Here is a 21693-nt window from a genome sequence, read left to right on the forward strand (position 1 = left end):
GCATCCGCTGGACGCCGTCGACCTGGCGACGCACTTCTTCATGGGCGACTTCTCACGCGATGGAACGAACCTGAGGCAGGCGTTCCTCGGCGGCGGCGGTCCAGAGGGGGGGGGGCGGCGGGAGGGGCGGGAGGGCCTGGAGCCCTGGGGCGAGGAGACAGAGTCGGCGAGGCAGGCCCGCTGTCCACGGGGATCGTCGAGGGCGACGAAGAAGGCGACGGAGACGCATACACGGCACACCACTCGCACCTCGCCGGCGGCGGCGGGTTTGCTGGGCACTACCTAGTCGCGGGCGAGCGCCTGCAAGACGGCGCGGGGCACCAGGCCCCCGCGGGCCTTTATGGAGTTGAGGCCGATTCCGTGGGATCTTGGAGCGACCGGAGCGAGGACGAGGACGAGGATCTGACTTCACTCGCTTCGCCGACAGCTGGGGGACGCGACCGCGACTCGCGAGGCTCCCGAGGAGGCGCGTCAGGTGCAGGAAGCTCTGCCGACGATCAGGGCCTCGAAGGAAGTCGGCGTCGCTCGCGGCTAGGCGCCGGGAGGCGCCACCGTGTACGGGGGGCCCTGGCCGTCGCCGGGCTGGGCGCTGGGCGCGGTGGCGCCGGCACGCGTGACCTGGCGACCGCGGTCCTCGTGTTGGGCTCTAGCGACGAGGAGGAAGACGCGGACGACCGCGTGGGGCGAGACCAAGACGAGGGCGGGCGCCGGGCGCGTCGCTTCGATCCGGTGGCTGTCATACTGGAGGACGAGGACGACGATGACGATGACGACTTCTACGAAGATGGCGAAACAGAGCTCGTGTTTCCTGAGGACGAGGAGGAGGAAGAAGAGAGTGACGACGAGGGAGACGAGGAAAACGTCGACGTCGACTTGTACGCCACTGGTGACGAGGAGTCGTGTAACGGATATCTCGAAGATGGAGGTGTGGCGTATGACGACGCAGAAGACATGGACGTCGTGTTGAGGTTCAATCCGCCTTTCCCGCCCTTCGCGTCTTCGCGTCCCCTCCCGCCGCCTCCCCCGGCGTTCGATCGCGCCGGCGGGGGTCGCCAAGCGTTCAGCCGCGAGCGCGGCGCGGGTCGCATTCAGGCGCCGCGCGCCGGGGAGAGGCCCTCTGCGGCGACGTCGCAGCGTCTGCGTATTCGCGGCTCGCGGCTGCTGTCCACCTTGCTGCCCTCCCTCCCCCAGATCCGCTCGGCGACAGAAGTCCGCTTCGGGCCCGCGTCTCTGAATCCCCCGATCCTCGAGCGCGCGCGGGCGGGGGCCTGGGGCCTGAGCGCCGCCGCGGGGCGCAGGGCTTCGGAGGAGTTCTTCAGCGACTTTGCGGGGCTCGACGGAGACGAAGGCGACCGGGAGAGATGGGGGCGAGATCGGCGCCGAATCGGCCGGTGGAGGGCCGGCGACGGCGACGCAGAAAGAAGCCGCCGAGGGTCGCTCTGGGCGGCGACGTCCTCGTTCTCCTTCGGCAGCAGCTCAAGCACCTCGGGAGACGATGGAGGCTTCTCTGACGGCGACTCGCTGTCTGACGGTGTGACCATGGTCGCGAGAGTTCTGCCTGCCTCGAATCAAGTCTCGCTTCCCCACTGCTGCAGGTCCGCGCAGAGGCTTTTAGACCGAGGGCTGCTGCGGCGCGCGCGCTCGGCGCAGGCCGAAGGAGAGGTACTCGACGAGGAGGAAGGTGGAGCGCAGGGGAGGCGCCGGACGAGCGACGGCGGAGGACGCAGCGCGGGGTCGTCGGTATCGCCCTCGCGGTCCCCGCTTCAGCGCTCCTTCTCCTCTTCGCTCCTCTACCGCCTGCCGTCTCTGACGCAGTCCTCCACAAACACGCATCTTTTTCCGCAGAGCAGCACCTCGCTGTGTTCGCGCCTGGGAAGTCAGACCGCCTCGAGCGGATGGGCAGACTTCGACGCCCTGAGGCCCCTGGGCCCCGCGCGGGACTCAGTCTCGCTCAACGACGAGCGGGCTGGCGAGTCTCCGTCGCGCTGTAGCGACAGCTCGGGCCGTGCGAATCCGCTCACTCTCTCTTCTTCGTTGAGCGGCGGCAGGCTGTCGTTCCATGCGCCTGCTTCGCTGTCGCCAGCCTGCTCCTCTGCGTCCTTGTCCGTCTCGTCTGCTTCGCCCCCCACCCGCAGCCTGGGCGCCAGGCGGCGCGACGGCCGCGCCCCGTCCTGCTTCGCGTCCTCTGCGGTCTCGAGCAGACGGCGAGTCGCGCCCAGCACCCCGCGCGCGACACAAGACAGAGGAGACAGAGCGGCTCGCGGCGCGGACGCCGAGGACGCCCGCGCGCTCGACACCTCGCTGTGGGGTATTCCCGAGGGCGACGGCGCCGCGAGCTCCAGGAGCAGCAGCGGCCGATCGCAGCCTGAAGGCGTGTGCGGAGCTGAGCAGGAAGTCGCTCGCGAGGAAGCGCGCAGAGACGCCGAACGGCCCAGGGGCCTGGCGCAGGCCCTCGGGGCGGCGACGCAAGGCTGCGGAGACGACCGACTAGAAGCGGAGACGCTACGTTGCTCTGTGTGCTCTCTCCCTCTGTGCGTAGGCCCTCGCGTGTCCTCTGAATCGTTCAAGGCGTCGCAGCGGCAATTTGCGCGTCGCCAGCGGCGCCTGAGAGCGCGGGTGATGCGGAGGACACGAGGCGAGACGAAGGCGAGGGAGCCGCGTCATGAGCGAAGCGCGGGGAGCGGAGGCGATCGATACTTGCAAGGCGGGGGGGAGGACGATCTCGGGGTCGTGAGCGACGCGTCGCAGACCGGCGCCGAGGCGTTTCTCATCGGGGCTGGCGACGGCAACAGCCGCTGGCTGCTCGCTGCCTCCGCAGCGCTCGAGGCCGCGCGGAGGACGTGGGTGCTTCGGCCCTCGCGCGAGGCATTCGCGCCGAAGGCCGGTGGCGCGTCAAGAGGTGGCGGGTGGGCATCGGCAGTCGCTGTGGAGGAGTGCCGACTCCACGCTCCAGCAGACGAAGGCTCGGCTTGTCTGCGCGAGAACGGCGACGCACACGTGGAAGAGGGGGCGGAGACTGCGAAACGCATGCAGAGTCCGGACGCCCACGCCCCAGCCAAGACACGGAAAACGCAAGAGGTTGGGAAGCACAAGTGTAGGAACGCGGGCGAATCAAACACAGAGGTAAATCTTGCGTCGCGTCCCTCTGCGAAAATCTACTCCTCGAACGGCGTCTCACCAGGAGCAGGCACGTCGCCAACTGCCGCAGGCGCAGCCACCAGACCGTGTGACGGGGAGGCCTCAGAGCGGGGAGCCGCGTTCTCGCAGCCGACCCTCTCTCAGGCGGCGTTCTTCAGCGGTTCTGCGTCTCGCCTGCGGTCCCTGGCGTTGCCGTCATTCTCAACTTTAACCTCCCTCCGCGTGTCCATTGAGGCTCTCGCGCCAGACTTCGTCGTTGACAGCAGCCAGCCTGCGAGCGACAGCGAGTGGGACTCCTGCGTCTACTTTTCTCCGCGCTTTCGGCGCCTCCGAGCTGTGGAGGGCAGGTGCGCGACGTCTGGGGACTCGCAGCTTCACCTCGGCGAAGAGACGCCTGCGCACGGTTGGCTGAACGGCGACACGCTGAAGGCCCACGGCGCCGAGAAGCGCAGCGAGCGGAGAAGCTCGAGCCCAGGGGCTGGGGGCGAGTCGGGAACGCCCGCAGGCGAGGAGGCGGAGCTGAGGCGGAGGGGGAAGGAGACAGGGCGCGCGAGGGACGGCGGCGCGGCAGATCGGTGTGGCGTCGCCGCCTATCAGCCGTGCGCCATTTGCCGCTACCGAGGATTCGCGCCTTCTTCGCGCTCCTCCAGGGTCTCAGCTCCGTCCCCCTCAGGCGACGACCCCCGAGGAGACGAAGCGTCGACTCGGGCAGGGGGCGTCGGCCGTCCCCTGTGGTGGTTTCAGTGGCCCGTGGGTCTCCGTTCCTCTGTGGAGTTCAGCGCTCTCTCCTCGTCGGCGCTGGACTTCCGCGGTGCCGGCACGCGTCCACGGCTCGGCTGGTTTGAACGGAATCCGCTGCTGCGACCTCGCTTCGCGACGCCCGTGCTCGCTTTCCCCCCTCCACGCGCCCTCTCGGTGTCGAGCAAGGCGCGTCCCGAGCGGCGCGGCTCAGGGCGAGTCGAGGACGCCTCGGCGCCCCTCTGCGCTCTCCCACGCCGCAGGCTGTCGGCGGTCTACCTCCCTTCCCGCCGCGGCTCGTTCCTTTACAGCGCGCCCTCAGGGTCGTGGCTCTTCTCCGTGTTCGGCGCGGCCGAGCCCAAAGGCCTTCAGAGCCTTCTGGGCAGTGCTTGCGGGCAGGTCCGCGGGCGAGCGCCGCAGGCCACAGAGGCCCGCGGGAGCGGTGTGTCTCTTCCCTCCCTTCAGCGTCCGCCAACCGTCCGGTCCTCCTCCTCTTCCGCGCAGGTCTGTTGGCTTGGAGAAGAGGGCAGGCGGCCGGCGTCAGGTTCCCAGCTGCCATACGCGGAGAAAGAGGACCGAAGAGAGGAAGGCGCCGACCTTCTTCGTTCTCGCAAGCGCTCTGACCGAGGCGTCGCGGGTGCTGCCTGCGAGCGGCGAGCGGGCCGGGCGTCGAGTTCTGCCTCGTTCGCTTCGCGCAGAGGCTCGCTCCTGCGGCTCGAGCGCTGGCTGCAGCAGCGCCAGGCAGAAGAAGACGCGGCGCTGCTCGCTGTGGCTGCGCTCGCAGGCGGCAACCCTGTGTCGCTCTCCAGCACTTGGCCAGGCGGGCGCGCGCTCTTCGCGGCGAACGACGTGCCTGAGGACGTGGAGGTCTCAGCGCTCACAGAGGTGCGGTGTCCGCGCTGCGGCAAGACTATGAAGAACCTGAAGGGCGGCGGCTTCGAGGGCAAGTGGCGGTGCGACGGCATCGACAGCAACGGCTTCTGCGTCGCCAGTCTGACCGACTACCGGCTGTGGACCGCCGCAGCGCGCCACCGCTGTCACGCCGACGACTTCGACTACTGCCAGGCCTGCTTCGAATACAAGACGAGCCTCAACGAACGCAAACTGCAGTGGCTCACGACGCACTCCTCCAAGTGCCTCTGGCCATCGCGGCAGCCTTCTCGCCCCGCTGGGCCCTTCCTGTGGCAGCTGGGACAGGACGCGGCGCGGCGCGGCGGGGTCGGCGCGGAGGCGAGGCGGCGAATCGCCGAGGTGGTGGAGACCGCGCGCGCCAGGAGCCAGACAGAAGTCCCCGGGAGCACGCTGGAGACAGCGCGCGACGACCGGAGGAGAGGCAGGAGGAGGGGAGGCGAATGCAAGGGGGGGGCGGCCGGGCTCCAGCGGCGGTGGGAAGGGACAACCTCCGAGACAGACAAGACGAAGACGGCGGTGAGGTGGGGAGACACGTGTTGCCGTCTTCCTCGCGCGTGGACCTTCGATACCGAGAGAGAGATGAAACCAGGCACGGTTATTCTTCTCCTCAAAACTCAGTGCCGGCGCGGGAGCTGCTGCCCGCTGTGCAGTCCCCCCAGGCTTGCATGGACGCGTGGCTGCGCGAGGCGACGAGCCTGGCGGCGCTGGCGGAACGCCCAGCGTCTGCGGCCAGCGGGGCGGGCGAGGAAGTCTCGCGCCCCAATGGGGTCGTTTTGCTCACCCCCTCGCGTCTGCCATACATTCCCCCGCCGCCTTGCAACCCCGTGCTTCTTACGGGCCTCTCGATTTCCTCGATGAGCTTTCTCGACAATTTAGGCCCGCGCCTCCTGCGCCTTGGCTGCACTTTCCTGCTCCCTCTCTTCTTCAAGAACTTTGAGACACTGCGCATTCACGGCTCGCGCTGTCTCTCCCAACCCGAGGCGCCAGCCGAAGGCGAGGAGGGTGGAGACACTCGCGAGAGGCGCCGTCGAGGCGACGCACGCGACGTGCTGGCCGCCTCCGCCGCGGGAGAAGAGAGAGGCGACGGCGACGAGGGAGATGACGACGACGGGATCGCGGAGCCTGCGCGCGAGGAGAGAGAGCGAAGCGGAAGCGAGTCGAGACCCGTTTTCGCGTCATCCTCTCTGCGCTCCTCCTCACTGTGGCGCGGGCGCGTGCCTGAGGGGGCCGTGGCTCCGCGCGAGCCGAGTGCGGCGGCGCGGCAGGCGCCTGAGGCTCCGTCTCCTTCCTCTGTGAAGAGGGAGGGCGGTCCGGCGCGGCATCTGACCGTCGTGTTGGTCGCGGAGGAGACTGTGTGGCCGTTGGTGATACAGGGGCGCTTCGCGGGGCAGCTGAGCGACTGCCGCGGGATTCCGCATCTGAAGCAAGACGTCGACGATCACAGCCAGTGCGAGACCGACGGCGTGCTGTTGAGCTGCTTTCACAACGGCCGCTGGCAGGGCGCGGCACGGCGCGAAGAGGGCCTGCGGAAGCGAGGAGACAGCGCCAGCCGCCGGCAGGGCGACTTCTTGTGCGGGCCTTTCAACAAGCAGATGGAAGACCGCGGCGACGGCAGGTGGTTCATCGACGTCCACAAGGCGCAGTGCGAACCGCAGCACTACAAAGGCACGGTCGGGTACAACGGCAGCGTGGGTTACTGGAATCTAGACACCGACGTCCCTGGCCGCATCGCGCCCTCTTTCCTGGCTGTCAGCGGGCACACCTGCACCCCGGAGGTCTGCGGCAAAGCCGTTCTTTACATCTCCTCGCTGCAGCGACACCTGGAGCTCTTCCTCCCCGCCGACGAACAGGAGCTTGAGGACTACATGACTCTTCTGACCAACGCCGCAGCCCGCGAGAAGCTACGTGAGCAGGAGGGCAGCGGCGAAGTCGACGACGAGGCGGCAGACCCCCCAGAAGAGACGCCCGCAGCTGAGGCGGCGCGAGCCCGACAGACGCAAACGGAGCCCAACGTCGACGGCGACCGCAGAAGGGAGACGGCGGAGACGGGGCAGACGAGAGAAAGTGGCGAATGGATCGCAAGCAAGGCGGCAAACGGCGCAGGAAGGCGGCTGAAGGCGGAAGAAGAGAAGAGCGATTCTGGTCAGAGAGACGAGAGAGGAAGAGGAACGCATCTCGCCCCTGTTTTGACGTCGCCCTCGAGCTCTCGTGTTTCTTCGTCGCTGTCGCCTGATCGCGGCCGCGAAAGCGCAAGCGATCGCTCCACCGATGAATTCTCCTCAGACGACAACTCCGAGGGCGTGCCTCCGCCTTCCCTTCCTCTGTGCTCTGCGTGCCAAGCGCAGCCGAGAGGGTCTCAGCCTCCGCTCCACGCGCGCAGTGTCTCGTCGCCCCACGGCAAAGCGCTTGCTGATCGCCTGCCGCCGACTCGAGGCTCCTCTGCAGCTCTCGCGCGGTTTGGCGGCCTGCCGTTCTCGCTTCCTCCCCTTTCTGCGGCCGAGGAGGACGCCTGCGTCGCGTGGGGCTCGTGGGCAGCGAACTCAGACCCTCTGACTGCGGTGCTGCTGCCGGTTGACGCAGTTCAGCGGCAGCAGATGGGCGCGGCTGTACGCTGCTACCAGTGGGAGATGGCGCTCCAGTCGCAGAACGCGCTGGTGCAGCTGTGGCTAGCGCGGCCGGCTCTCGCCCTGAAGGTTTGGCCGCTCGTCCTGCGCTTCATCTACGACGTCGTGCGGGCGCGCCCTTCCATGCACCGCGTCCTCGTCGAGCTCCTCCTCGCCCTCCTCCGTGCCGCCGGAGCGAGGCGCGCCAGCGCCACGGCCGCCGGCGCTGCGCAGGAAGAAGAAAGTGAGGAGGAGGAAGAAGACAGTGAACAAGAGGCGGATGAGGCCGATTCTTCGCCACTACCGCAGGTTGCATCGCTGCTGGCGTCCGGGCTGACGCCAGCACTTCTTCCGGCCGCGCCGCTGGCGGGGGAGAGTGCGGATCTCGCCACGGCGATCGTGTCGCATCTGGGCTCCATGGCGCTGCTGCATCTCGCTGCGATTGGCCTCCTCGACCGGCACAGCGCGGAGCAAGCAGAGGCGTATCCGCTCTATCGCGCTTTCAGACAGCAACAACTTGCGCAGCAAGCTGTGGCGAGCGGCCCCTTCGCGCTGCTGCCTTCGGCCTTCTCGTCGGCAGAAGGGAGGGAGGACGTGTCACGCGACGCGACTCTCGCCGCCTGCGGGCCTTTCATCTCTCTGGGGCTCGCTTCCGCATCAGACGGAGATGGAGACGAAGCCCTGCCGCCAGCCGACCACGGTGAAGAGCAGCCGGCGACTCCTGGGGCAGCTTCGCGGCCAGACACGCTGTCGCCTGCAGCCCTTCGTGACGCGCAGCGAGGCGGCGCGGCGGCGGACGAGCGCCCGTCGGTCTGGCGGTTGATTGAGACGCAGGAGAGGCGGCTCGGCGACGCGTCACAGAGAAGGCTCACTGGTGCCGGCGACCCAGAGACAGGCGCGCGCGCCTCCTGTCTCCTTCCCGAGAGGCACGTCTACGCCGGCATTGCCTACGGCGTGCAGCGGCCCTGGCGAGCGACGCCCAGCCGCGACCTTTTTTCCTTCTCGCCTCGCGCGGCCGCCGACCCTGGCTGCAGACCCGCGTCGTCGGCGTCGGCGTCTCCCCTAGGCGCGTCTGTCGCCTCGGAAGCAGCTCCGACCGCTGCCGGCGAAGGCGGGGCTGTGGGCGAGAGAGGCGCGCAGGACGGGGCTGCGGTCGACTCGCGCCGCACTGCGGGGGCAAGTGACCCGTGGGGCAGCTTCGCGCCAGAGGCCCGCGCGCGGCTGCCTGTGGCTTACGACCGCTACCAGGAGCCTGCAGGCGACGGCGCCGCGGGGGGACCGGCGAGCCCGTCGAACCACCAAGTCAAGTTTTTGAATCCGTCGCTTCTCGTGGATTGTCTGCACTCGGAGTCGACGCACCCCTACCCGCAAGTCGCGCGTGGAGCGCACAAGACGAAACTCGGCATGGAGGAGTACATCTGGTCGCGGCCGGCGCCTCGCGCTAGGCGCCAGTCTCGAGGAGACACCTGGCGGGAAGATGGCGAAGCGCGCGACCCCCAAAGAGCTCCTCCTGAGGACGGAGGTGTGTGCGGCTACGCGGGGCACCAGGGCGAGGTCAGGGGCACGCAGAGGACGAGCGCGTTTGAAAACGCGGAAAAAACACAAGGGAAGGGGCGCGAGGCGGCGACGGTCGCCGAGCAGCCAGTCGGCAATCAGCGGGCGCGACAGTCGGCGGTGCGAGAGATGGACTCGCGTCGCGCAGCTGAGGCGAGCAGGCCGGAGGAAGGGTCGCAGGCGGTCCGAGGAGGAGGAGACATCTCGGTCGACCTGGCGATGGAGCCGGGATTCGACTGGGCCCGCGGCTTCCTCATTCGCTTCTCACGCATGTCGTCCACGCGACCGGCCGACAGCCTGCGCTTCTACGCGAGCCACGCTGAGGACGTGTGTCTCGCAGCGTGCAGGTAAGAGCGAAACACCCGCCAGCCCGGTAAACGAAGACCGTCGAGATCTAAGTCAGTAGTCCAACTCGTAGTGTAACTCCCCAGAAAAGGTAGTTCGTATGCACCTAGGAGAGGCCTGAGGAAACAGGTAGTCCTAGAGTGGTGAGCTGAATCGTCTGATCAGAGACCACCACCAGCACCAGAATGCTGCAGCGGACTGCGACGCCAAGAGGAAACGAGCCGCTACACGCCCGAGAGACGCCGAGAGTCGACGCACGAGCATCGGGAGCCTCAGAGAGAAGTCAACGGATCACCGCTTCGCGTAGACAGCTTCGCACCTGCAGAAGCCTCCCCAGCCGCTTGCGCTGTCACTGACGTCGTAGTGTGGGGACAAAGAAGTCTCGAATCGGGGAAAGGCGACCTCGGGCTTGCGTGCGTCGTCTACAGCTCAGCATCGTTCGCATATTCGCCTTCCCGGCTGTGCGCATCTGTGTGTTCAGCGGCGCCTCGGAGCGGCCCTGGGCCTCGCCGCTGTTTTTGCCTGGTTTTCGTTTCTTGTACGCCTTCCTGCCCTTTGGCCTGAACGCGCCCTGCGCGCCGCTCGCCAACCCGATGTGCGGCAGCAGCTCGGCGGGGCTGTGGATGTCCCCCGAGTTCTCTCCGCTCGAGTTCCTCTGCCCCGCGAACGACGCGCGCGCCGAGGACGTGACTGCAGCCGCGAGCGCGGAGCTGGAGGCTTTTGGGCTGCGCGAAGCGTCGGACAGGGCGGCCGTCCCGCCGCACGTCCCCTACGAGGCGCCTCCAGGCCCGAGAGGCCCGAGCCGAGTCGCGGGAAGGCCCCAGCGCAGCGCGGCAGAAGCTGAAACACGAGCGGAAGAGACTGAGATGCAGCCGGCGCGCGCCAGTCAAGACGAGGGCGGCGGCGGAGGCCTGGAGAGCAAAGACGCAGGACGCACGCGTCCTCAGAATCACGGGGATGGGATGAAAGTGCTTCGGGAGGCGGAGAACGTGGACGAAGCGGAAGAGAGTCTCTGGGGATGGAAGTTCGTCGTGAGTGTCGCCGAGCGCGCGGAGGTGCTTCAGCACTACACGAATCTGCCGCCGGCGTCGTTCCCTTCAGCGGCCGCTGCCCAGGCGCTGCGCGAGGCGCTTTCGTCCTCGGCGACTCGCTCTGAGCAAAAGAGTCGAGCGACGCAGGCGCGCGCCCGAGGTGGAGGGCGTTCGCGCGCTGGGAGGCCGCGCGAGGACGGAAGGTCCCGGCGCCACGGGGGTCAGGTCAGGCGAAAGAGGCGGCGGGACGGAGAGGCGTTTCTGGCGCTGCAGAACTCGCTCTTCCTCGACCTCTTCCAGCCGTCCATCGACCTCACCTTTATCAAGTGGCTGGTCGAGGACGTGGGCCGCCACCCGGAGGTGCAGGCGTTCGCGCCCGACGTCTGGGAGGCCTTCGCGGCGCCCAGGGAGACTGGCGATGTGCAGCAGACAGGCTCTGCGGCGCTCAGCGGGCGCGCCGAGCGAGGTCGAGGCCCGCTGCAGAGCCCAGCGGGCGCAGACGGGGCAGAGACCGCGGCGGGCCGAGAGGCTGGACGGCAGCTGCTGTCGTCGAGGGCGCGGCAAGCAGCCAGGCAGACAGTGGGGGGAGAGGACACGAGCCAGGGCTTGCGCGAACTTCTCGCGTGCGTGTACCACCCGAATCTGCTTCAGGCCCTCGTAGGCCTCGCTGGCAGCTGCGCCTCTCTCGAAGGCTGTGGACCGATGCTGCAGCCTGCGGCTGTCTTCCTGGTCAAGCGATTCGCTCAGGTACGGGGCAGCGTCTGCGGGGCGAGGGCGCAGGGCGTTGAAACCTCAACGCCGCAGGCACGAAAATTCAGGAAGGAGGATAAGCTTGCAAAAGAACTGGGTAGATCAGTGCATGTTATACGAGCGGCTCCTATATGCGTTTTGCTCGATTTGCGCGTGGCTGCACATGAGACACATGCGTAGAACGCTCGACAGAGGCCTGCGACAGGAAGCTGTTTGTCAGGACCTATATTCGTTTACACGCCTAGGATGTGTGCCGCATAACGCGGTGGGGTTTCGTCGGCTCTGTCGGCCTTGTACGTACGGCGTGCAGGTACTCCCACGCTCGGTTGCTTTCTGCCGATACGTTTTTGCGTCTTTGTCTACAAAGCGTCGTTTGCGACTCCCACAGAGTTTCTAGGTTCACTCTCGCCGACAGCTTCTCCCTGTGGTGATGCGGGTGCCTGCTTCTCTCTTCTTTCTCAGCTTGCGCCGTGGCTTCAAGGTCTGCCGCCGCCTGGCGGACTTCAGAGGCGCGGAGTCGCGGGATCTCTGCGCAGAGCCCGGCCTTCATCCGCTTCGCTTCACTGTGCCCTGGAGGGGCGGCGCGGCGCAGAGGGATCACTCGAGTCTCCACATCTCATGTGTCCGCCGGCTCTGTCCCTCTCGCCCTCACCGAGTCCGTCGGCAGAGGCTGCCTCCTGCGGTGAGGCAGCAGAAGACGGCTGCAGGCGAGATGGCGAGCAGATCCTTTGCGATGCGTCTCTTTTTCATCCTCAGCCACCGGTGCCCGGGCAGCGACTCGCGCCGTCGCACGCCGATCGGCCGTCTCCCTCGCGTTCTCTCTCAGTGTCTCCTCAGACGGCATGGGATTCGGCGTCGTTCGCCGCATTTGTTCACGGCTCCTCTTGCGTGGGGGCGGCAGCGCCTGTGGATTCGCTGCAGGCCTCCTTCGCGTGCTCTTGTCCCTCGGGCCTCGAGGGCGAAGAGGCTGCGTCGCCGCTCTCCGTGATGCGCTTCTTCTTTCTTCTGCTCCTGATGGAGATCGCCGCGCAGATTCGCGTGCCGCGCGTCGCAGACAGCGTCTTCGAGGGCGAGGGAGTCAACTCCGTCTACGCGCGTCAAGCTGAACTCTTTGGCGCCCGGGGGGACGCGACTTCGCTTCTCACATCGCTTCCGCCGCGGTCGCGTCCTCTGCGACCCGCGCAGCAGATCATTTTGCCTCCGCTAGCTGAGTACATTGGTCAGGCGACTGCACTCCTCTTCAACGCATGCCAGTGCGCCTCGGACTGTGGCGCGTGCGGCCTCGGGGCTCAGCAGGACGACGCCTGGGGCAGAAATTCGGGCGAGAGGGAGACTGCGGAGATGGACCGAGAAGGCGACGAGATCACAGGCTCCAGCGAGGCTCGCGTGAGCACAGAAGGCACCGACGAGAGGGACGACGACGTGGGAATGCGGCAGAAAGCGGCGAACCTGGCAAAACGCCCGCCGTCGTTGGCGAGGCCGTCGTCCCCTTTCACCGCCCTCCCCAGCGCGGCTGGCTGTGCGACGCGGGGAAGCGTAGGGGGAGCCATGGAAGTGTCCGGTGACGTTCTTCATTCGAAGACGGTGTCTTCTCCAGAGGAGAGTTGCGTGATTTCCGCAGACCTCTGCGAGACTTTCGCAGCGTCTTCGTCGCTCTCGCCGCCCGTGTCTCCTTCGGAGCCCGCTGTCTGCGCCCCGCGGTCGCAGAGCTGGTCGGCCGCGGGGCTGGCTTCTCAAGTCTGCGGCGCGGGTGGTGTTTTCGCCGGTGGCGCTTCGTGTGTGAATCGCCCGCCGTCGTCGGCATCTACGCCTGGAGGCTTTGTGCGTCTCGTTTCGCGAGCGGTCATCAGAGACGGCGCACCGCGGCTGCCGGAGTCGCGCGCGCGGGGCTCCCAGGAGCCCTTTCTGCACACGTCCTTCTCGGTATCCTACCCGACAGAGAGCTCTGAGCGTCCGCCGGGTTCGCCACACTCTTCGCCGCTGCCATGTCTGGCGCGCGGCCGCTGCTGCCTCACGCCAATTCACGGCGCCGACTTGCCTCCCGTCTCGCGTGGCTGCGCGCAGAGGGGCTGCGGAAAGCACCACTCCCCATTCTGCGCAAATCGCGCGCGCAAAGAGATTCTTCTGCAGTTTCAGACGCTGCAGCAGCTCAAAGGGATAGAGGGCAACTTCCCGCACTGCCACGGCGTGCCCTTTGCGCTCTTCCTCGCAGAGTTCCTCCAGCGCCTGGCAGCGCTGCGCGGCGTCGAGCGAAGTCCCACAGGCGACGAAGCGTGGTGCGCCGCGATGCGCGCGTGGACTGCAAAACACGACACAGAGCGCAGAGAGGCCGCCGGGGGCTCGCGGCGAGACGAAGAGGAGGAGGAAGACGCCGAAGCCAGGCGCCTCCGCATGGGTCGCCTTTGCAGGGGACAGTACTTGCTCGACGGCGAGCAGTGTCGAGGCTGCCCGGGCGAGGGCGGCAAGAGTGACCGCTTCGAAATCGACTTCTGGAGATTCTTCCCGCTGATCGAGGAAGAATGCCAGCATCTGATTCTCCCGCAGCACTTGGATCTCCGCAGGGCGCTCTCGTTGGCGAGGCGCCGCATCGCCCGCCAGCGCAAGCAACTCGCGCGCGAGACGGCGAAGCTCGCGCACTCTGCGCAGACGCCGGGGGGGCGAGGCCCTGTGGCGCTTCCGGAGGCTGAAGGCGCTGGCTGCGGCGCAGATAGCAGCAGACCTGCGAGAAATGCGTCAGGGAGCCGAGAGTCGACGGCGGCCTGCCTGGGGCCGCCGGGGGAGAACGGTCTGCAAGCGGGCGAGGTCGCGAGCGACTCGGGGCCTCACCTGGAGACTGCGGAAAGGCGAGACGACGAAAACGCCCCCTGCCCGAGAACCGGCAGAGAAGAGGAGGCAAGCGCGCAGTTGGCGACGCGCGCGCTCGCAGCGGAGGCGAGAGCTCGTGGAGCCGGCGGGGACAACGCGGTGCTTCTCACACCCTTGCGGCGCGTCTCCTGCGGACAAGCTGCGCCTGTTGGCCGGTCTTTCACGCCGTCGTCCTCGGGGACCTCGGTTGCCTCTTGGCCGTCGTCCTCTGACGAAGAAACGCTGCTGTCTGCAGATCACAGACGCAGCGTTGGGCGTGGTCTGATTCCTACCGACAGCTTCACTGCGTGCTGCCTCAGCTCGCCGCTGCAAGTCAGCGCTGCACTTCACTCCTTCCAGTCTCACAAGCCCTACAAACGGGTGTTTTCAGCCTCGCGCTCGCCTCTCGGGCTTCCGCTCGTCGCCGATTTGCTATCTCTCCAGGATGGAGCTGCTACCCATCTTCTCAGTGAGCTCTTCGCAGAGGCTTGTTCGTCGCTTGGCACCCAGGCCACGTCGCCGTCCCCCCCCGCCCATGCGCTTAGCCCCGCGGAGGACCCCGAGGAGGGCGTGGATCCTTTTGGCAACGAGTCGCCGGGTCACCGCGGACAAGAGGAGGTTTCCTGCCGAGACGGGTGGGACTTTGGCCGCGTCTCGAGTTCAGCGCAGGCCGCTGGCGTCGCCACGCCTTCCTCATCCGCGCCAGGCGTCCCCCTGTTTGCGCCGCTGGCGGTCCAGCTGGAGCCGCGCGAGCTGCGCAGGCGTCTCTGTCTCCGATGGCAGGCGCGCATCAGAGAACAGGGTCTGGAGGACGGGGCGGCGCTGGGCTGGGGTCGGGGGTCGCGATCGCATCGCAGGCTCTGTCTCAAGGCGCTGCGAACTGCTGCGGAGAGCTCGCAGGCGGCGGGTGTGCAGACGGAAAGGAAGCTTCCAAAGCGACACCGCGTCGCAGAGAAGAACTCGTGCGAGGGACGGCGGACAGAGGGCTGCCCAGGGCCAGACGACCCGCGAAACCCAAAGGAAGCCCAAGAAGCAGAAACGAAGGAAAGGCGCGACACGCGAGAGCGGTCTCAGCTGCTCCCTGCCGCGTTGTCCCCTGCAGTCGCGGGTTCCGCGGCCCCAGAGGTCTCGCCGACGGAGGCGAAGAGCGGAGAGGCGATGGAGCGGGCGGGACGAGGACGGTGTTGGCAGCGGGCAGTGACCTCGGTGCTGGCGCAGGATATCTCGGCCTGTCTGGAAGAAGATATCCGCACGATCCCACTCTCGCCCTACGCAGCGGGGGCAGTCATCAGCTTCTGCAGTTCTGCGACCCAGCTCGCGCCAGGGGATCTGCTGACCGTCTACGCACAGCCCCGAGAATCGGCCTCTCCTGGGGCTCCTCTCGCCGGGGCGCGCTCGTCGTCGGCGTCGCCTTGGCTGCCCGTGGTCGAGATGAGCAACTACTCGACAGACTGTCTCTTCTACGCGGCGGACTACTCGCCGGCGTTCGCCTGCGGCCGCCTCTGCCCTGCGGGCGCCCTGGGGGCCGAGCGCGGAGACCTGCGGGGCGGGGGAGGCATGTGCCTCCAGAATGCGGGTCGCCACACCGAAGGTGGATCCGACGAGCGGGGTGTCGGCGGAGAGCCTGGAAGTGGAGGCCTGTTCGCTTTGGGCTCTCTGGCCGCGGCCGTCCGCCACGGCTTGCTTGACGCCCTCGACGCGGCGGCGTTCTGCTCAGATTCCGCGCGTCCGGAAGGAGCGGTTGCCTCTGAGGAGTCTCTCGAGTTCTTCTTCGCAGACCTTGAGGCTCAACTTGCGCGCAACGCACCTTCGCACACGCGCCAGGCCCCCCCATACGCCGCACTCGCCATCGCTGCGGCCGCAGGCGCCCTGGCACTGGAAACGCAGACTCTTGACGCGTGTCCTCAACAGCACAGCGGCGTGAGAAGTGACGACAACAATCACTCGCTCCTCCTGGGCCTCCCGGAGTTCCCCTTCGCTCGGCCGGCCTCTTTCTTGTGGCGACTCCCGCCGTCGCTGGCGCGCGCCTCGACTGCTAGCCGCGGCACGGCGAAGACGGCGAGAGCCGCAGTTTGCCGGTCGCCGGCAGCAGGAGCATCTACTCGACAACGGCGTCCGCCCCAAGAGGCGAGCGACCGACTCGGGGAAGCGGCGGACGCGTCTTGGCGCGAAGAGGAGGCGGGCGGCAGGGGCGGAACCGCGGAAGCGACACGCGCGTGCGCGCAGTCTCCGTCGCTCACGCATCCGCCCGTGCGGCCGGATTCCTCTTCATTGCTGCCGAGTTGCGCCGCACAGCCGCCGCACCTGCGCCGGCGTTCGCTCACGTCTCGGTCTCTGTCTTCCTCCTCTCGCTCGCTTTCTTCGTGTTCCCTGACTTCGCGCTCGTTCTCGTCGGCGACGGTTTCGCCGCTCCTGCGCGGCGCGCCGGGGTCTTTGCGGGCGTCGCGGCGCCGGGGCAGTGCGCACGCGCCTCCCAGCCGTTTCGCCGCGGCCTTCGGCGCTCCTCCGCCGCAGGCCTCTCGCGCCTCTCGGGCCTCGCTTGCGCTCGCGGGCTCCGTGGTGCGGCGACGCACCTTCTCAGGGAGCGTGGCTCTCGTCCGCAGCGGGAGCAGCTTCGGCGGCGCGGACGGCGGTCGCGCGCTCCCGGCTCTGCCTGCGGCCGCGCGCACTGCCGGTCGGCGCTCGAGTTACTGCGCACCGACGCAGGCCGCGTGCACCGACTCGCTGCCGCAGCTCCCCCAGGCATCTGCCTCTGCTCAGAGTCTGCTGGTCTCGGCTGCGGAGAGGGCGCGCGAGACGGCGGAGGCGCGAGTCGGCGCGGGAGGGGCGAGGGCCTCAGGCGGGACTGGGAGTTCACGCGGGAGGCCCGAGGAGACCACTCGTGGAGCAGCAGGCGCCCGGCGAGAAGCTGAGGCGGAAGAAGGCGACGCCTTCGATGGCGCGCGCTCGCGGCGCGTCTCGTTTGGAGACGATAGCGCCGAGCGAGGCTTGCAGGGGCAGCCGATGGCATTCGTGCAGCCGTCGAACTCCCAGGCCCATCTGGCCTTTTTTCCGCCGTCTCCCGAGCCTTCTTCGTTCGGCTATTCTCCGTCCCAGGCAGGAGAGGTCTCTCAGATGGCTCTCGGAGCTGAGGCGCGGGGCCCGCTCAGCCCGAGCGTTGCCAGTCGCCTGTCTGCGGACACGGAGAAAAAGAGGCCGCCGCATGAGTGTCGGGCGGGGACTCCGACCCCGGGGCGGCACGTGTCTCCGCGCGACCTTGACGGGGCGAAGGGAAGGCGGACGGAAGGAGACAAAGAGGGCGAGTGGCAGGCCCCACGGGCGTCACCGCCGAGCGTGAGCGCAAGCGACACCATTCACCTGATTTCTGGCGGTCTCATCCCGCGCGATGAGTTCCTTCGGCCTGGCGTGTGGCGCGTGGAAGTCACCGTGGGGTGGCGGCAGAACGCGGCGAACCAGCCGCTGCTCGCCCCCGACGAGGGCGGGCGTCCCGCGCTGCCACGGCCAGGCGGCGAAGACGGGTCGCCCGAAGACCTGCTGGGCTGGCACGCCGGCCCAGAGTTCGGCTGGGTGCCGATCACCCACAGAGAGTCCGCAGTCGAGCAGGCAGTCGAGGGGCTGCTGGCACAGCTCCTCAGCCGAAACGCGGGAAGGCCTGAGGAGAGCGACGTCGCGCACGCGAACCACGAGGGGCGCGAAACTCGCCTCCGCAGTGGCGGCAGACGTGGAGGCGCGCGAGACAGCCGCACCCGCTCTGAAGCCGTTCTGGGCTGGAATCCCGCGCAGTCCGGGCTCGCCGCCCCGGGGGCGGCCGCGGCGTCTGCTGGCTCGTCTCTGTCTCTGTCCTCGCTCCAGGTTCCTCCGCCGCATGCGCGTTTCTTCTGGCTCTCGTGCGCGACGCAGGTGGTGAGTGGGTCATCGGCGGATCGCGGCGCATACGCGGCGGCTTCACCATGTGCGTCTGCGCCGACTGCATGCTTCGCGCACGCGCCCTCGCGGTCGACCCTTGCCGAGGAGGGAGGCGTCGGCGAGCCTCCAGCGACGGGCGCGACCTTGTCTGCGGAGGCGCGCGGCGAGGAGGCGGAAGAGACCTGCGGCGAGGGGGGGCGGCAGACGGCGCCCAGCTGCCGTGTGTCTCCTCCCACCTGATGCTCGGTCCCGGCGTCGTCCTGAGCCAGCCCCTCGATCCAGACCCGCCCATCAGCCAGCGGTCGCTCTTGCTCGCGCAGCACCTTGACCGCGTCTATCCGCCGCAGAGCTTCATTCCGCCAGGGTTCCGACCGCTTCCGTCTCCAGGGCTCCCGCCCCTCGCCTCCTTCTCCCCGCTCTCTTCCGGCGCCGTCCGCGCAGCGCCACCGCGACCTCTCGCGGGCGGGCTGGCTGTTCACCCCGTGCGCTCTGGCGAGGCGCGCGTCCCAGCCTACAACGAGATCGCGGCGCGAGTGCATTCGCGTCACCAGCAGCTCCGCGCCAGCCAGGTGGACGAAGTCCGCGGCGTCTGGTGTGTCGGCGCCAAGGAAAAGCAGCTGATTCAAGACGCAGTCATCGCCGGAGACTGGGTCGAGCCGCAGTTCGACCTCGCGCTCGGCGCCCTCCTCGCGGACCTGCGAGGCCCCTCGGTCGCCGCGGACCCTCCAGACGCAGACCGGAAAGACCGCAGCCACCGAGGAGGGGGAGGTAGAAGAGGAGGACGAGTGGCGAGCGGCCGAGACGCGGACGGCGACGCGCGCGACAGCCAGCCTGCCGCGGAGAAGCAGAGAGGCAGCGAGAGAGAAGGCTGGGGCTGGGGCGGAGGCGCGAGGAGGAAGGGAGAGAAACGGACGAACGACACAGAGGGGATGGAGCGCGCCGAGGAGGACGCGACACTCGGAGAGGAAGGAGGCGGCGCCCGACGCCTGGGCGACCGACGGTTCGAGGTTGGAACCGAAGAGGCGGAGGCGCGCGCAAGTCAATTGCGAGGCTTCGTCGAAAACCACTTTTTCGGAGATCGAGGCAAAGGGAGCGCGGGCGCCTCCCTATCCCAGGCGTCCCTGCGGACGGCGAAGCTCGTCATGGAAATCTCCTTCACGCCAGACCTGGATCGAATCCGCGAACTCCACGCGGCCTTCACAGACCTCAAAACGGCAATGGCGGAGGTAAGAGAGATCGGCGGAAAACGACACAGCCGACACAGTTTTTGTGCTGAAGAAAGGGAAGCAGCAAGAAAGAAATCAAGAGAGACTGTGAGGATAAAGGGGTGTCTCTCTGTTGTCTGCTGGGGAGATTGTGAGAGACAGGGAAGCAGCCAACCGCTGTCGGGCGGGTCATTCGGCAGGGGGAATGCCACGTGTGCATGCATGCGCCTCTTCCGTGACTTTTCCTCCTCTGCGGTTTCTCCGTTGTCCTCGTTGTCTGCGCCGCCACCCTCTGTCGACGATGATTCTTTCGGCCTCATTTCGGTCGAGTGTGCGTTCTTCCTCGCTGCACTCGCAGGCTCAGTGCCTCGTGTCTGCCTCTCCCTCCGATGCCTCTTCTTGCCCGGCTTCCTTCGCTCCTGGCGCCTCGCCCGCGGAGGCCCGCGGCGCGCGCGAGGCGACAGCCGCTCGCCTTGTGCGTCTAGTGAAGCGCGTCAAGCTGCTGCAGCAGCCAGGGGCGCGCGACCACGTGCGCTGCTCGTTCCTCGTCCGCCCGGCAGGCGACGACTCAAAGGGCCTCCGCGAAGAGGACGAAAAGAGCGAGAAATTCAACGCCACGTGGCAGCTTGGAGGTCTGAAAGCCCTCCTCGGCACGGGACGCGGCGTCTCTCTCTGTCCAGCTGTGAGACTCGGTAAGGTGACTTGTAGAGGCCCCCGGCGAATGTGCCTCTGTGCGGGCGGGGGGCGACGATGCAGGGGGTGTCCGCGCAGAAGACTGCGTTCCAGGTTGAGGGCTGCCTGAACTCAAAGGCGCCTCAAAGGGCAGAGTTTGATGTAGAAGCCGTGAACTGAACTCGTGTGTGCATGTATTCGCTGGGGCACACCAGGATAATAGAGAGAGAGGTTTTGTCAAGAGCAGCGACTAGATCATTCAAGCCAGGGAGAGGGCGGCTTCAGGTTGGTCAGGGACGAGCGAGTCTTTGGCTGGGCTGTGTCGACTTCACAATCCTTTCTCGCCTGCGGTATCCCGGCGGCGCGGAGTCGCACCCGTTTCGTCTCGTCCGTTCGCCTTCCGCATCTGTCTGATCCCTCGCTTCCTGGTCGTCAAACGCGTCTGCATGTGCGCGTTTTTCTTGACGTTGTCTGGTGCTTTGTTCTCTCGTTCTACAGGGCCATGCGCGACGATGGTGCAGGTCACCAGCGTCCATCACCCCGCGCCGGCGCCGCGGACGCTCTCGCTGTTCAACTGTCCGGCGGCGCTCATCACGAATTGCTCTGCGTTGAAGATCTCTCTATCGAAGAGTCCGTACCCCACTCAGAGAGACTGGTGTCTCTTCAACGCGCTGCCGGCCGACGCCTTCCTCGACGCCCTCGCGCCGCGCCGCGCACACACCTCGCTCTCTGCGTCGTGGGTCGGAGCGGAAAGGGGGGAGCGGCCTGCAGTTTCGCAGCCGTCGCCTCCTAGTCAGACGAGAGGTGCGGGACGAGAAGACGGGGCGCCGGTCGAGAGAAGCGTCTCCTTAGAGAGCGCCGAGGTCGAGACGGACAGCGCGGGACAACGACTGCCTGTTTCACACGGGTATTTTTCAGCGCATGCATTGGAGAGACGCGAAGAACTGAAGAGAGAGAGAGAACGGATCTCAACCGCTCGCGGCGCGAGCGGTGCAACGTGCAGCAGCAGACCGCCTCCTCCGTTGAGCGACGCTGAGCCGCGTCCGCCGTCGGCGCTTCATTCATCCGCGTCTCCCTCGTTGGCCTTCTTCGCGTCTTCCGCGCGCGCCACAGATCCTCCGTCGGCGTCTCTGTCTTCTCTCTTCTGCGGCGCCGCCGAGGCGCATGGGGCGTCCCATCTTGCCCGGGGCAATATGGCGCCCTCGTCGATCTCGCTGCCAGACCCGCTGCAAGAGCGCAACGCGGGGGCGCGCCTCGGATTCTTCTTCTCGCCGTTTCCGGCTCTGCTGCCCGTCCTGCAGACCGCGAAACGCCGCGGCGCGAGCCCCTCCTCCGGGGCGCCGAGGCTGCCGCGAGGCGCCGGGGACGAATCGGCGCCGCGTGGCTTCTTCGCGCCGGCGCCCTCTCCCTCGACCGGTTCGCTGCCCGCGAACCTGGCGCACTCCGACAGCGGACGCAGCGAAAGCGAGAAAACTGCCGAGCTGCGCGGTCTGGGCGCAAGAGCCCGCGACGCGCGGCCGGCTGAGGCGCGGAGACCGGCGTCGAGCGATGATATTCCGCGGCGTCCTCGCCGCAGCGGCGGTAGGCGCGCGAGAATGCATGCAGACGGTACAGATGTCTCTTGTCTTCCCCCCCCCCTTGTATTCGTCTAGCTGGCTGCATGCGATATCTGGCAACTTCTCCGCACACACATGTACACGGGTTTCCCGCGCCGTTGTCGTTGTGTCTCCCCTTTGTCCCCCGTGTGACGGCCCGCCTGGGGCACGGCTGTCCCTGCGCAGCCCGGAGATCGGTTTGGTTTGTGTTTTTAAACGAGGATTCATTGTGCTAGCATGGTTTCGAGCACCCACCGCATAGTCTCCTGAAGTTCGGTGCTTGACACCTCCCTGCGCCCGAGTGCATCCTGCGCCTGCTTTGCATGCATTTGCTCATAGCCCGCTCTGTCGTTCTTGATGGGTCGCTTCGCCCCTTTATCTCCAGTGCCTGGCCTTCTGC

At 67.5% G+C, this 21693-nt stretch overlaps 1 protein-coding gene across 1 annotated transcript in view; it reads left to right on the forward strand.

Annotated features, from left to right (window-relative positions):
* Positions 1-21693, forward strand: part of BESB_057190 (uncharacterized protein) — a gene marked incomplete at both ends in the record, with an annotated part of 54649 nt that overhangs the window by 24631 nt on the left and 8325 nt on the right. The window contains 7 exons of the mRNA XM_029364154.1: positions 105-5304; positions 5439-9292; positions 9772-11068; positions 11534-17867; positions 17930-19047; positions 19385-19718; positions 20197-21279. Of these exons, the coding sequence (XP_029220077.1) occupies positions 105-5304; positions 5439-9292; positions 9772-11068; positions 11534-17867; positions 17930-19047; positions 19385-19718; positions 20197-21279 (19220 nt within the window). The remainder of the gene's footprint in view (positions 1-104; positions 5305-5438; positions 9293-9771; positions 11069-11533; positions 17868-17929; positions 19048-19384; positions 19719-20196; positions 21280-21693) is intronic.

Source organism: Besnoitia besnoiti, chromosome IV (assembly GCF_002563875.1).
Source record: "Besnoitia besnoiti strain Bb-Ger1 chromosome IV, whole genome shotgun sequence".
Taxonomy (NCBI): Eukaryota; Apicomplexa; class Conoidasida; order Eucoccidiorida; family Sarcocystidae; genus Besnoitia; species Besnoitia besnoiti.